The 15522-nt window shown below is 36.1% G+C and overlaps 2 protein-coding genes across 3 annotated transcripts; one reads left to right on the top strand and one right to left on the bottom strand.

Annotated features, from left to right (window-relative positions):
- The first annotated feature begins 408 nt into the window (after positions 1-408).
- On the top strand, positions 409-9515 carry LOC120332417 (fidgetin-like protein 1). 2 transcript variants are annotated; one of them, XM_039399656.2, is made up of 11 exons: positions 409-1360; positions 1782-2192; positions 2449-2550; positions 2913-3037; positions 3376-3532; positions 4243-4334; positions 4893-5030; positions 5597-5728; positions 6432-6581; positions 7087-7233; positions 7928-9515. In XM_039399656.2, the coding sequence occupies exons 1-11, from the start codon at positions 1150-1152 to the stop codon at positions 8081-8083; spliced, it is 1821 nt and encodes a 606-aa protein (XP_039255590.2). In that variant the 5' UTR covers positions 409-1149; the 3' UTR covers positions 8084-9515. The 2 variants fall into 2 exon arrangements, with proteins under 2 accessions (XP_039255590.2, XP_077975439.1); XM_078119313.1 differs by lacking the exons at positions 7087-7233; positions 7928-9515 and adding an exon at positions 6710-6863.
- A 314-nt stretch (positions 9516-9829) lies between these two features.
- Positions 9830-14629, bottom strand: LOC120332896 (uncharacterized). Its single transcript, XM_039400232.2, has 2 exons — positions 14442-14629; positions 9830-10346 (listed from the first exon to the last, which is right to left on the bottom strand). The coding sequence occupies exons 1-2, from the start codon at positions 14616-14618 to the stop codon at positions 10005-10007; spliced, it is 519 nt and encodes a 172-aa protein (XP_039256166.2). The 5' UTR covers positions 14619-14629; the 3' UTR covers positions 9830-10004.
- Between the last annotated feature and the right edge of the window lie 893 nt (positions 14630-15522).

The following is a 15522-nucleotide window of genomic DNA, read 5'->3' as shown; positions in this document are numbered from 1 at the left end:
TAGCCGTGATTCCAGTTCCAGTGAAATATCAAAAGCTCCAGGTTCTCAGTCCTTTGTTAGAAGCCATTGAAATGTAATTTGCTTTTAAAAGCAATAATTTTTTTTGTCAAATATAATCAATTTCAAATGTATTTGTTGCTTTTTCCCTGGGCACATTTCCACCCTTGGCACTGTTCTTTATTTATGAGTGATTAAATTATGTTGACTAAAAATTGCTGTAAATTTGTGATTTCATGTATTTCTTCTCATTATTTAACTGTATATATTTCTTTTTAAGCTATTACAGTCATAGGGCTTAGGAGCTTATTAGCTAGAGATTTAATTTAACATAGAAAATAAAATTTTGGTGGAGACTGTCGAACAAATTGTTGAAGAATTTAACACACAGGCTCGGGACTTTGTTGTCAACTATTGGAAATGTTGGAATCTTATTAGATCAGTGATTTTTAAACAGTCGAACAGGCCCTGCGAGTGGGGGGTAGACAATTTTTTGAGGGTGTGAAGCTAATAAAAAAAAATTATTAAATTTGATCTTGCCAGCCTTAATTTGGATATTTACATTTCTTTATTGTTTATTAAAGCAGGGTCGTCCAACCTGTGGCGGAAGATTTCCAAGTGGCCCGCGTGGTATTATTCAAATCCCAATGTCTTTTACGAATCTGAGCCAATATTGAAACCTTTAATAAAAAAAATTGTTTATCGTCGTTCAAACGCGCGAAAAGCACCACCCAGCTATCGAAAGCCTTTTTATGTCCCTATGTGGGCCTTGTTGCTGGATAGAGATGTCTGAATTTATTTTTATCGTCTACAATGTATTTCAATTTGTTTTCGTGTCTTTTTTTCTGTGAAGCCCAGAAAACGCATTTGTGTTTTCAACTTGTAGTCAGTATAGTGAAAACTAGAACATAACTGCCATGTCAAGTGGCCCGCGCAATCATTCGTAAACTAAATGTGGCCCTTCGGCAAAAAAGGTTGAACAACCCTGGTTTAGAGATTGCGATGCTATCCACGTATTTTCAACATGTTTTTTGAATAAAACATATTTTCACCTTACTATTTGTTAGCTAGTTATTTTTGAGGTGGGGCACAAAACTTGACCAATTCTAAAAAGGGCGTAAAAAGTTTGAGAACCACTGTATTAAATTGACAATGGCAAAAGCTGATAATCCAAACTACTCCGCCTGGAGATCACGGGAAATCAAATTAAATGAAGAAAATATCACACCGTGGGAGGCAGCTGAATTACGAAGGGACAATATAAACCAACTGTGTTTTGAACTTGATTCTGAGGAATTAGAATTAGATTTATTCTCAGATCTGTTTCGGAAGGAATTAAATGAATATTCAACTATTGTAGATGGTGAGTGGTGTGCGTTTAGGGAGATATAAAATAATATAGGGTCTACATGAAGTCTTACAATTTTCAAAATTATGAGGGGATTTTATCGATACCATATTTGTCTTGGCCCTCACAGATGTATTATATGAAGTAAAAATACTTAAACAATTACTAATTAAAAACAACGAACCTGGTTAAGATATATTGAGATCTGGCTTCATAACAAAATTGAAATTGTAAAAGGACTTTATGGACACCTTGTATGTATAAATTTGAAATAGAAATATTCTTGATTATTCCTAAAATTGGAAATTTTTGATTTGACATAGTCCAAGTTATCTTATTGTAATTTGGTGAACACAATAATGTTTGTCATCTGACCATATTTCTTCTCCTCTAATGTATAACCTAAAATTTCTACATATTTTCTTTATTATTCCAGGTGAAGACAGCACTAAATCATTTCAAGAGACAGTGAAAACTTTAGTCCCAGATTATAAGAAAAACTTTGAGAAATTCCAATCAGGACTTACGACTTCAAAACTACTTGAATTAAAAAATGTCAAAACTGCCTTTGAGCAGTGTAGGCTCCTATCAGAGCCTGAAAACAATGAAATTAGGAAAAATGAACATGTTATAGTCCCAGTTGGGTCGAAATCGGGTAAAAATGGTCCAAATTTGACCTCGAATTCAAAAGAAAGGCTAAAATCTTTTAATATTTATCAAAAAGTCCCGAAAGATGGAAAAATTACAGAAAATGAAAATAAACGAGGGTTTTTTGAAGAAACTTTGAGAAAAAGTAAAAGGAAATGTGTTGTTCCGGACGACAATATTGAAGTTGGAGACAACGAAGGTAATTATTTTTGCTGTAGCTACTTGCAATCAATCAAAGGTCAATTGACTTGTTGCTCTGATGTTTATAAGCCAATATTATTAGAAATAATTGTATATACTTTTTCAAGTTTTTAATTCAAAAATGAAAATTTAGTCATTCCTGCGGTTTTGTGTCTCTAACCTGAACCTGGGATCTACAAAATAGCAGCCTTGCCAGATATCTCAATGTTATCCAAACTAATTTTTTAACCTTTTTTATCATTATAAAATGGTAGGTTTATTCTCTGGAGTCGAACCCGAGCGTAAATTTCATTTCAAATCAGCGAAAGAGCAATATGAGATTGATAAGAAGAAAGGAAAACATACATCTCCACAAGGTAGATGATTATAGATGGGAATGTTTTGATAGAACTATTGAATTTCCGCTATAGGAGACCCTTAGTCTCTGTCGTTTTTTTCTGTCTGTGTATGTGTCGAAGCTGTAGCGTCTAAACGGCTAAACCAATCTGTTAATATTTCTGACGTGGGTCATCCTTCCACCCTAGTAATGTGTGTTTCATTGAAAGTCCGGAGTGAAGTTTCGTTTCCATGGCAACAGCAAAAAATTGCACAGATCTCATTATGCTTATTCATAGATAATGTAGGAAAACACAGTGTATAGCGATAGTAACTCTTCGGGCACCTTGCCTAAAGCCTGGTTTAGAGAGCCTAAAAAAACAGATGATTATTTCTCTTGCAGGTACCTCAAACAACAACATTCCTGCAGGGAAGAAATCACTTGGTGCTCGACCTCGTAATAATTGTTTTGGGAAGTTTGTTCCACCGAGCTCAAAAGATCAGAGAGAACAGAATGAAAGAGATTGTGTAAGTTGTGTTTATTTGTAGAGAGTATAATGAATAGGATTTGTAATACAAACGAGATAGGTGAGTCTGTGAAGTTTGATATTTGTGTTAGCCGCAACAGCCACGACCCGTCCCGCCAAGTCTATTAGTGTGTCCCTTGTCAACACTCGAGTCTTTTCCCCATCAAGCATAAAATTTGAAGCTATAGCTGTATTCTCTTCTCTTGCCGTTGTTTATTATGGCGTTATAGTTCTTTTCTTATATATTTTTAAATCTATAAAAGTGATTTTATAAATAGAAACTTCAAAAGTGGGGTTAATGATCCTTTTTATTAAATTTTTTCGTTTCTAATTTCTCAGTCTCTTCTTCGGAAATGTGGACAAAAAACTGGCAACAATGAGATGGACATAGATGAGATTGATCCAAGATTGAAAGGTCTGGATCCCAAGATAATAGAACTCGTAACAAATGAGATTATGGATCATGGACCCCCAGTACAGTGGGATGATATTGCAGGTATTTGGTTGTATTAAATAGGGAATAGCTGATGAGGCCGAGTGTAATCATTTTATATTAAATTCAGGTGAGGTATGTATGAAATTAATGATCTATTTGAACACAATCGAAAATAAGTATGTTGTAGTGAATTTTGATTTTGGAAATAAAATTAAGAAATTTAATCTGAAAAGCTGGTGTTCAGACTACGCTAGTTTTATCAGACTCAATATGTCAAACTTTTCTGCCTCGTGAGCTCAATCTCTATGATTAAATGGAATTTGTTTGTTACTTATCGATTCTAAGATCGGTAAGTATGTTGATAGGTATTTGGCTGTCTGTTAGATGCACGCGATATCTCACGAAAGCGAAGTTGAATCTGCTCCAAATTTTGCATGTGCATTCATCTCGGACCAGAAGCCTATGGATTTTGGATGAATTATGTCGTATAATCAGCGAGTGATTAATTAATTAGTGATGGGACACGCGGTGTCACTATAGAGCCATGAATCAAAACCGCAGTTTCGATCGATAGTCTTCGGTCACCGACCGTTATTCTCGTTTATAAATTGATCAATTTGAAATTTTTATTTCTCATTTCCAAAAATATCTCACATATTCCAAGTCTCTCCAAAAATTTTGAGTCAACTTGTAAAATTTGCTCCTAAACAGTGCAATAACTCATTATGCCCCTTAATATTCATGCAATTCCTCATTGTACATTGTTTCAGGCCTTGAGTTTGCAAAGACAACAATTAAAGAAATTGTCATTTGGCCGATGCTGAGACCAGATATATTTACCGGACTTCGCGGCCCTCCAAAGGTGAGATAGCTTTTAATCCATTTTTTCTGGTACATTTTGCAGTTTTACTATGAGCAGGATTCATACACTTTTAATGCAAATATATTCTTGTGTTCTGACAAGACTGCTTACTCGTATGGTAATCAATTGTACAGTGGCAAGCATTTTCCTACAACATTGATTTTAATATGATGTTTTTCAGTCCTCACTATATAGTCCAAACTAGCACTGTACTAGCAATCCATAACAAAGATATATATCGTTTGGAAGTGCTTGCATCTTTCCCGTTTAACATTACCTACTGACAAGGTCCGGTTACTTCTGAAGTATGTGAACCAAGATGGCGGACACGGATAGTAGTATGTGTACCAGGTTAGGCCATAATTTCAGGTACAAATATTACTGGAGTCATTGGGCTAGTCCCCGAACTCGTAATAGAACAAAAGTAAGGAAAATTGGAATAAAATGATGGCCTAACATGGTAAACATACTACGTTCCGGTGTGCGCCATCTTGGTGCACATACTTCTGGAGCAGCAAAGGTCCTATGCTCTAACCACTGTTTTATTTTCAATGACAGGGCATTCTGTTGTTTGGACCACCTGGTACTGGTAAAACATTGATTGGGAAATGTATAGCAAGTCAATCTGGTGCCACATTCTTTAGTATCAGCGCTTCATCACTCACTTCAAAATGGGTCGGAGAAGGAGAGAAAATGGTGAGTTGGTTTGGACTGGATTCAACCGGTTTATACTGGTATTAACTGGCGTTCACATAGTATTCATGCAGCTGATCACATTCAGTGATTCCCTTTCAATTCCTTTATCAACTGACTTTGCTTTGACAATATTGAAAACTCGAAAAATAAATTATATTGAATATATAAGAAAATTAACTTATTGCAAAGTTTGGAATATGGTGTTTTGAATAGAATAATTTTTTATATTCGATAAGACAATAAATTTTAGCAGGGCTTTGAAAGTACAGTCAACGAGACGTATTTCAATTAGGAAGTGTTTTTATAATGAGTCTGCTTTGTTGGATCAATTCATACTTCCAAGCTGTTCTCTTGACAGTGTTGACTTGAAGTGTTTCATGCGTTATATAGGCCTCTATCCACTGGCATCTATGTCACAAAGTGAAACATATAGCTGTTGATGCATGCATCTTCATTTGCAACTTTTTCCTTTCAGTTGACGACTTGAGACCTTGCTCGTGGCAAACTTGAATATAAAGTAAAATACTAAGCTATCATGCTAATTACAAATATATTTCATTTCACAGGTCCGAGCGTTATTTGCAGTAGCAAGTTGTCATCAACCGGCAGTTATATTCATTGATGAAATAGATTCGTTGCTTTCCCAGAGATCTGACAGTGAACATGAGTCATCTAGAAGGATAAAGACTGAATTCTTGGTTGGTTTTTCTCATTAGATTCCGTATTTTTTTATTCATTCCATTTGTTGTCTTTGTAGAATATAGGTTTGAATGTTTGTGGAATGATGCAATCGTTTGTGAGTTAATTCCTCAGTCGTGTAATTGTCTATGGTTTCACATTTGAAACCAACAGCTGGCTGACTCCCCTACTCGACATGGTAACTGGACAAATGGCCATGGTTTTGCATAAATTTAAGCCGTCTTTCATCTTGCCAAGAATAAATGTGAAATTTGTGCTCAGCAAATTATTGTGATCCGTGGTTTCTATAAGTTCAATCCTCAATATGGAATACTAAACCTTATGCCAGAATTGTTTCAAAGCCCAGCATTACTTCACCCTTGCTAAATTGAAATTTTGAAAGCAGTCCAATTCAAATATATATGATATATATTATGGTTGCCATACCGCCCAGAAAATTCCGGACATGTCCGAGCTTTAGGGTTAAATTTTGCGTCCGGGAAGAATTTAAAAAATGCTCAAATGTCCGGAATCCGGAATTTTACTGCATCTGCAATCATACTGTGCACACTGCTAATACAGAACATTGTTATTTCGTACCGTGCGCATATTTTTTACTACGAGGTCATGAAAATAGTCATGCACTGTCCGGAATTTTGCTTTTTTAAATATGGTGACCCAAATATATATATTCTAGCACCCAACAAAATAGTCATTTTCCAGGTCCAACTAGACGGAGCAGCGACTTCCACAGATGACAGAATTCTTGTCGTTGGAGCAACGAATCGTCCGCAAGAAATAGACGAGGCTGCAAGACGTAGATTGTCTAAGAGGCTTTATATTCCTTTACCTGAAGCTGATGCAAGAAAACAGGTACTGGAATTGAATATGTTCAAAATTGAACCATTGCTCATTCTGCAAGCATCCTAGTATTGTTCTCTTTTGAAATATGAACCGAGAAAAGTCAATAAAATGCCTCAACAGCAGGCCCTTTTTTACAGAATTTGCTCAAAACAAGGTTATGCACAACCATTCGTAAGTAAACAACACTAATTACTGAGCAATCTTGTGATGAACTAAGAAATGTATGGGATCATTGGGACAAGTATAGGTTAAACAGGACCAGTGTTTTGAAAGCAGGACAAGTGCGACTAAGCACAACAATTTTTTAATCAGGACGTGTGTGGGACAAGCTGGATAAATAAGAGACGGGCAAAATAGGTTTGGGACGAGCGACTTCATTGGTTTTGTTTTTGTGGTCAGCATGTACATAGAATTACAGAAGATCCATATATCCCCTAATTTACTTGGTTTACTTTGCACCCGGTTCATTTTCACTTTCGAACCTCAATTCTACTTTACTTAATATTTATTTCAGATAGTAGAGTCCCTACTACAGCAACAAAGCTTCAATATTGCTTCTGAAGAAATTGCTTCAATCATTTCTGGGAGTGACGGCTACTCAGGTGCTGATATGGCAAACTTATGCAGAGAGGCCGCTCTGGGACCAATTAGAAGCTTACAGGTGAAGTAACTATATGAATTCGTTTTTTTAGGATAGGATTTACATATTTATCCTGATGGAGAAGTGGTAGTTGTAGACCAGTGGCTCCCAACCGTGGGCCTGTGGGCACCAAAGTGGGGCCCAGGGCAGTTGGGAGGAGGGACACGATGCTAGACGCAAAACTGATTCTACTTCTACTAAGAAAATTCTCCATTCTTCTTAATTTCATTGCTTGATAAAGGTATTTCACAAGTTCTTTTCACTTTGTTGAGCATGAATTGTTTGAACATAATGGGATTTGGAATCCACCAATCAAAATAACATTCTAAATACCACTGGAATATTGAACAGGGTGTCAACAAGAGTGCTAAAAGCCTCTTTAAGGTGGCCATGAAGGAACCACTGTTGTAGACATATACTTATCTTATCAGCTGTTTCTGGTCCAGCCCGCGGCCCGGATCCGGTCACTTGTGTCTTATAGTTTTTATAAATATAAATTTCCGTTGAAAATATCGATGGAAATCATGTCGTAATGACCCTGTTTATTACATTGCGCTTCTTATTAATATAAATAGTGGCCTAGCTGTTGCAAATAAACTTTTTTATTGAGTTCAGGAGTAACCAAGTCTGTTATCTGTAACTCAGAACTTAAATGCCCACCCTTGACATAAAGTATTTATCTTTGCTTGACTCCAACAATTCCTATTTCTTCCAGGGCATGGATATTAGTGCAATTAATAAGGATGACGTTCGACCAATCATAGTAGACGATTTCAAGAAGGCATTGTTACGTGTTCGTCCAAGCGTATCTTCGAAAGACCTAGTTCTATTTGAAGAATGGAATAAGCAATATGGGTGTTGCGCATTCTGAGTTCTCTTCGCATTAGTTTGGAAAAGTTCTTGTAAATCAGAAAAATGGCAAACTGTGAGCCAATCGTAGACCATCGAGCATTTTCTAGTGGACCTCCAATAAATTCCCTTTCTGACAGTAATACGCAAAAAGGGTACTCCTGTAGTATATGTACTAGGTTAGAGTTAGGGCATAATTTCATTCCGATTTTTCTTATTTTAGTTCTATTAAGAGTTCAGGGACTGTCTGTGTTAGCCAAGTGAATATACCTCCCGCCCATAGGTTTCAGTCTCTTTACACAACTTGATGTAAAGTAGGCGAACAAAATTAGCTTCCTCCATATTGATACACGCACTTCTGGCGTGCTCAAATATTTTGTTAAATGGTTTTCATTCAATAATCAAACAATCATGAATTACGTTCATTTTAACCAATCAAATTAGTCATATAGATTGGAAAGCAAATAACGTTATCAAACTCAACCTGTTCAACCACATTCAGGTCTCAGATTTGTGCTCAGATGTGACTCTCCTTTACTTTGGGCAAATTTACTTGGAAAATACAAGTATGTTTTCTTCGGGATCTGTTTTTCTCATCTATTTAATTTTCTTGTCGATCTTTAATAATGTTCTTGAAAGGACCCCTATTTTCTCGGCCCACCAGGTGTCGGGACCCCCAATGTTAACTTATTGTATATGGTTGCTTGTTTAAGGTGGACCATAACTTATTGTATATGGTTGCTTGTCTAATGCTTTGTTTAAGGTGGAACATTTCATAAGAGAATCAGGAGTTGTTCATCGTTTTGCTTAGTTCAGTTTTTTAAATATTTTTCTAATAAAATATTTATTTTTGTTATAAAAAAACATTTTCTGTGCAGTTCAGCGAGTAGGGAATATATTAAACTCTGCAGCTAAATGTCATCAGAATAGGACAGGACTAGGGGCAGTTAGTTCTTTTGTGTGAACAGTTTGTTCAAAGCAGAAGCGTGCCACAGGTGGCCGCAGGCCAAAACCAGGCCCATCTTTTAGTGTGGCCAATACTTGATACAACAGTTCGTTTGAAAAGGCACTCACAAGGCAAAAATACATGTTTTTTGCTCTTGTCACGGCAATAAATCTTCGCTGCTTTACCTGGTGCATTTATCTTTGTGAGACTAAGCGGTGGCCGAGTTCTCTTCTCTTGCCTACCCCGCTGAATTTTTTGTGTGGTCCAGCTTGATACCTGAAGTTGGTTATAAGACTCACCGATAAAAAATGTTGCACGCTGATAGATTGATTTGATGGTATATCCTGGCCTATTTGGACAAGCAGTGAAAACATAGAAAGTGATTATTTGTAGCAATATTACTTGTTAACATATTTCTGGCAACGGACGCCAACTGGCTGAGAGGTACAAGGGTGACTAGCCACTTTGGCCATACTTAAAATTCCTCGTTGGTCACTAGGTTAGGTTGCTGTTAAATAATGTTGCGTTAGTTTAATAAAAGGGGGTGGGGAAATATGCCGAACCACACACCGGTACTTCTTAAACTGCTGGCGAATGCGAGGTGGTGGGGTTCTTCACAACATTCCCATTCTGGCATTGCAGTTCAGATCTTCGACAATCCTTGGTTTTTCCATTGCATTGTACTTAAAAATAACCAGTCTAGTTTTTTTCTTTCATGTTGACTAGCATAGTATTTTATGACTCAAACTTAAAAGTTTTTTGCCCTCTCTCCGAGAGCCTTAGGTACTAAATTGTAAAAGTATTGACCACACAGTTTCTCCATCTGTATATCAGTTAATTCTTGCAACAGAGATGATAGCAGACACAAAACAATTCAAGTCAGAACTGTCAGGAAAAAAGCTAGATTGGAATTTACAGATTGAAATGGTGAACGAACGAAAATATAATAATATCTTTGTAAAATGTAATAATAATAAACTTGAGAGAGTATTATGTATCATAATGGTTCGCTTTGTTGAACCACAGAACGTTCTGTCGTGAAGTCATAATGATATTGTGCGGTGGACCATGAAAATTCATCACCAATATCAACATTAAATTGTCCATAATTAAAAGCGCAAGCCACGGAATCGTCTATTTTGAACGGTATATCATGAAGAGGTGATTTAGCTGTCGGATTCTGTCCATGAAGACTTGAGGTGCTGGTTTGGCTATTCAATTGTCCTCTAGTGCTACCTTGTGATTGTTGTGGATTGTTTCTCAATGGTGTGTTTTCGTATGTTGGCGGGAACGAATAAGTCCGTTGTGATGGGTTGAAATCTCGTTCATTCTCTGAGAACTGCAAATAGAAAGTAAAGGATATTGCCATGGATTTGGGGAGGGTTTCCCTAACTGGGGGCGCACTGTATTTTGGAGGTCACAAAGAGCACACCAATTTCACACAAAGTACGAAGTCTGTTGTACTGTTTTAGACTTTTGATTCGAAACACAATCATTAAGTTAGTGCAACACATTCACAATTCCAAGAGAATATATAGGTTCAGAGAAACGACGCTCTTGCATAACAATGCAAGACTTGACAAGGGCATGAAAATACATTAAAAGTTTAGGAAACCAATTGAGACATGACTGGTCAGATCACATGTATTCCACTCTAATTTAAAGAAGTGCTGCTGCTGCCATTTTCAGTGTCTCTAGCTGGTTTTTAATCAAATCTTAGGTTTAACCCCAATGCTGACTATATCAACTTGATTGTTCCCCGAGAACTTTGATCATAAAGTAAAAGGCTATTATTATGAATAGACACTTTTTAATTGGCTATATAATGATTAATTGGGGCCTCTTCATTAACAGTTACAAATCCTCAGGATTTAGCTGGCTTTTATACGATTCAAATCTCTACTCTTAATAAGAATCATTGTGGCTCATTCTAATTGAAAAAAAAACAGGTGCAGGTGTTTCTCGTACTTTGTATCACCAGCTATGTTCAGTAATTTATTTTTCCACCATTCCAAAGCACACAATGTGAATACACAATACAAGAAATAGGAAATATGGTACTTTCGGGTGGAGGGAGGCGCGAGACACCAAGACTGGTGATCGAGCAGCGACACCATGACAAGTCTAACAATAATAGATAAATAAATAAATTGTTGGGGTCATGTATGTTTATTCCCATTATAAATGAGTTAGTAATTATCAATACTGAAGACTGGATGTATGCACAAGACCATATTGGCCTAAAACACAGGAATGTACGGCATGCACCCCTTTTGATAAGTATAAAAACAACAAATCGAATATGTTTCCCTTATACAGACAGTTGTGCATTAATAGGGGTGAGGGAGGTTTGTACAAAGGAGTTTGTAAGACAAGAAAACATCTATAAATATGGACACAACATGAAATACACTGCATGTATAATATATAATAATAAATTTGAAAAATTGGACGTAAATACACACACTTAAGTGGCGATACCATCTAATATTAAAGATCCGGCATTCAATTTCTATGGCTGCCAATCTACTTGCATCTCAAACCTATACTACAATTATAAAGTGAAGGGATTTTTAATTGGCTGAATAAGTCATGATTATAGCTAGGGGCTTGAAATATTTAATTGGGGTCTTTATCAAGATACAAATTATCTGAATGATCCAGACTCCACGTTTGAGCATGTCTGTTCACATTAATCCCACCCTAATTTGTCGCTTCATTGTGTTCTCTTTATTAATACTTACAAATTGAAATGAACATATACCGTAAATGACGATGTTCAGATTTAATACACTTACAATTAGAAACTCTCAATTAGTGGAAATACTCATTAAAAATGGCTGGGAGTGCTAAGCTAAGCGTGGACATGGCATTTCACCTCAGATTACTTCTTTCAAAGGGGATGCGAGAGACAATATTTTGCATCAAAATCATTTTCCGATGGTCCTGTGCAGGGATGGCCAATACCGAATAGTTGACTATTTCGAATACATTCGAAATTATTTTTTTCGAATATGAAATTTCGAATTAAAATCCACTAATTGAAGCTTATCTAAATGTATGTAGGAATTTCCATACAATAAGCAATGGAATAACTGCTATCTACAAGTTACAACCTAGCTAGCTATATTACCAGGCATTTCATATTTGCAGATTATTGCAGTATATATTTTATATACCATGAGTCATGTTAACAGAATTAAATTAATACGACAATAGTGGTATCGATGATGGATTTGAATATTTGCGCAACACAAAATCATCCTAGTACAACGCCCATACTTTTAAATACCAACCATTATCCAAATTATTTGTCGAAAAGCGGGATAAAGTATGAGGTATTTTTCCGACTTGTGACAATTTTTTCGTGAGTACAAAAATACAAATCAAAAATTAATTATATTTGGAACTTTACCACACATTTTAAGTCCGCAGATCGCCGTTGTATGTTTGAGTAATAATACTAATTATTATTTCATAAATATGAAAATAGGAATCAAAAACTATTTATAATCGGGTAGTTTACCACACATTGTAAGTCCACAGATCGCCGTTGTATTTTGTAAATACGAAAATAGGAATCAAAAATTACTATTAATCGCGAGTTTGCCACACAATTTATGTCCACAGATTGCCGTGATATTGTGCCGAATATAATTAGTTTTGATTCTTATTTTCGTACTCACGAAAAATTGTCACAAGTCGGAAAAAGAATTTATATTTTATCCCGCTCTTGGGAACTAATTTGTATAATGGTTGCCATTGGTTTGTATTTAAAGTATGGACTTTTTACTAGGATGATTTTGTGCTGCGCAAAATATTCGAATCCATGACCGATACCACTACTTAAAATGCCTTACCGTGTTAATTTAATTCTATTATCATAACTCAAATGTTGGTAAATCGGGCAGTTCACCACACATTTGAAGGCCACAGATCGCCGTTGCATTTTAGAATTATTAGTTTTATTATTTTGTAAACACGAATCCGAAATTAATTATAATTGGGCAGTTTACCACGTATTTCATGTCCACAAATACCCGTTGTATTTGGCATTAATACTTTCATTATTTTATCAATATAAAAATAGGAATCAATATTTAATAATATCGGTCAGTTTACTACACATTTTATGTCCACAGATTGTCGATACAACCATGAGTTACGTTGAACAGAATTAAATTAATACGGCATGACATTTTAAATGCTGGTACCAGTCATGGATTGGATTATTTTGCGCAACAAAAAATCATCCTGTAAAGGATCGATACTTTTAACTATCGTTATCAGAATTATTTGCCAGAAATTATTTTCTAATAAATCGACTTGTTTTTCCAACTTGTGACAATTTATTGGATATCGTAACAATTACGGCTATAAATACCGTATTTCCCCGGCTAATAAGTCCACATGGCAAATAGGACGATGTCTATTTTTAGCACTCAAAAAAGGGGTTTTTCCATATAGGCCTCCAATAAGACGGGTAGAAAAATTCGCTAATAATTTTATATGTTTAGAACCAGATCATGTTAGTTTGGTAGAATCATACTCACAGAATTAACTATTTTTAACAATTGAGCGGTAAATTTAAGTTGTAAAGCGGCAATCATTTTGGACAACCTATTAACCCGAATGTTGAAATAATTTTGGAATGTGATAAGTACTACACTGTACGTCCACGGGTTATTTCACAGCTGTGTTTTCCTGTCCCTGTTGTGTTATGCTGAATCAGCAAAACGAAAGGGTCACAAATCACTTTATCTTGGTGGCCGTGTTTCTCTTTAAAGTAACGATAACCAGCATGCGATTAAATATCATGATTGGCAGACCCTAAGACCCAAATATAAGGTTACACAAATCATGCTTGAGAAGACTCATGCGAATAATAAGCAGGCCACATAGAAATAAAAGAAACATACTTTCTCAATTTTTCGACGTAATGGAAATGAATTTGTAAATTAAAAGCCGCGTACACGAATGTCGGCAATGTCCACCCACGCAAACGTGCAAATGTGTCGCAACACTATGCGACGTACGGTCGCACAGAATATAAACAATCAAAGTGCCAATTTTATTTCATCGTCATTACGTGAGACAGCGTAAAAAGTCGTTTAAAGATTCCCGTAAAACGAAACACCACGTTTACGGCGAAAAGTGGCTACTATTCAGAATTATTCGAAAATCAGCCGAAAAGGTATTCGAATACCTTGATATTCGAATACATTCGAATATTCGATTCGTTTTGGACAACCCTGGTCCTGTGCGATTTTTGACACTCACACTCACAAAAATGCCGTGCTATGTTTCAGCTATTATTGGAAAGCTTGTTTTGGCTCTCATTCTTATAAGTGCATCATGAGCTTTTACCCTGATAATTCGGTACCGCTCGAACAAAAAATTTGGGGACCACTGAATTAGAGGATCTAGTATTTACCTGATACATTGGAGGCAAATCTTGGTCTCTTCTGTCAGGAGTTATCGCATTTCTTTCATCTTCTGTTTCTCCTACAAGAACGAAGCCATCTTCTTCCAAATCATTGTTCCTACTTTCATTATAAGGGACTGGCTGTTGGGGAGGATGAGGTTTTAGTTTCTTAGTGAAAAATGACATTTTTAGGCAAATCTGTAAAACAAGATTTATAAGTTGACAGCAAATGAAAAATACCGTTGAAGTCTCTAGACTACAGCAGGGACGTCGCTAGGAATTTTCAATGAGGGGCGGGGCATTCTGAAATTTCTAAGTTGGGCTGTAACAGCTAGCGGGTCCGGAGAGTGGTTGGGTGGGTTTACAAGCGTCTTGAGGGTTTACAAAATGTTTCAAGCTACGAAAAATTGCTATGTTTGATACAGAATAATACTTTAACATTTTAAAGAGGGGTATACTTTGTCAGATGCAACAAATTGAGTTGAAAGAATCTTTGTCAATTGATAAAGATCTAATTTGTAAATGCCAGCAATCCTTTGCACATAATTATTCTCCTTAGGATTCGAACACACAAAGGGTAATCATAGGTGCAGATGCGAGCGTATTCCTAACGCTTAGCACAATGTGCCACAGTGCAAAGAATAGCGAGCTAAAAAAAAAATTTTTGCCTTTGCAGTATAGATGATTTATATTAAAATATTTGTTACTAAAGAAAGTATTTGGAGAAATTGTGAAAAGTCAAACACAGGCAATAGAAAACATAACTGTTAAAACATTGCATGAAAGTGACAAAAGTCTATACAATGAAAGGGCATTAGAGTAAACGTCAGTAAATATGACTTAATCATAGAAAAACACAACATTTCATTTTCTACCGTCCACATGGTCCAATCGTACTGGTTGGCACAGAATACTTCTGTATTGAGGTCTCCTGTTACTACAGATATAACCATATAGACTACAGTAGGACACAGTTCTCTGATTCCAAGAATAGTCCCCACATGAAAAGACATCAATTAAAACAGTGAGAACAAACCCCTTCCTAACGAGCCAGTCTGGGTCTCCATATCGACTTAACATCGCCAACTGG

The sequence above is a fragment of the Styela clava genome, chromosome 13 (assembly GCF_964204865.1).
Source record: "Styela clava chromosome 13, kaStyClav1.hap1.2, whole genome shotgun sequence".
Lineage (NCBI taxonomy): Eukaryota > Metazoa > Chordata > Ascidiacea > Stolidobranchia > Styelidae > Styela > Styela clava.
This window is presented reverse-complemented; position numbering and strand designations above follow the sequence as displayed.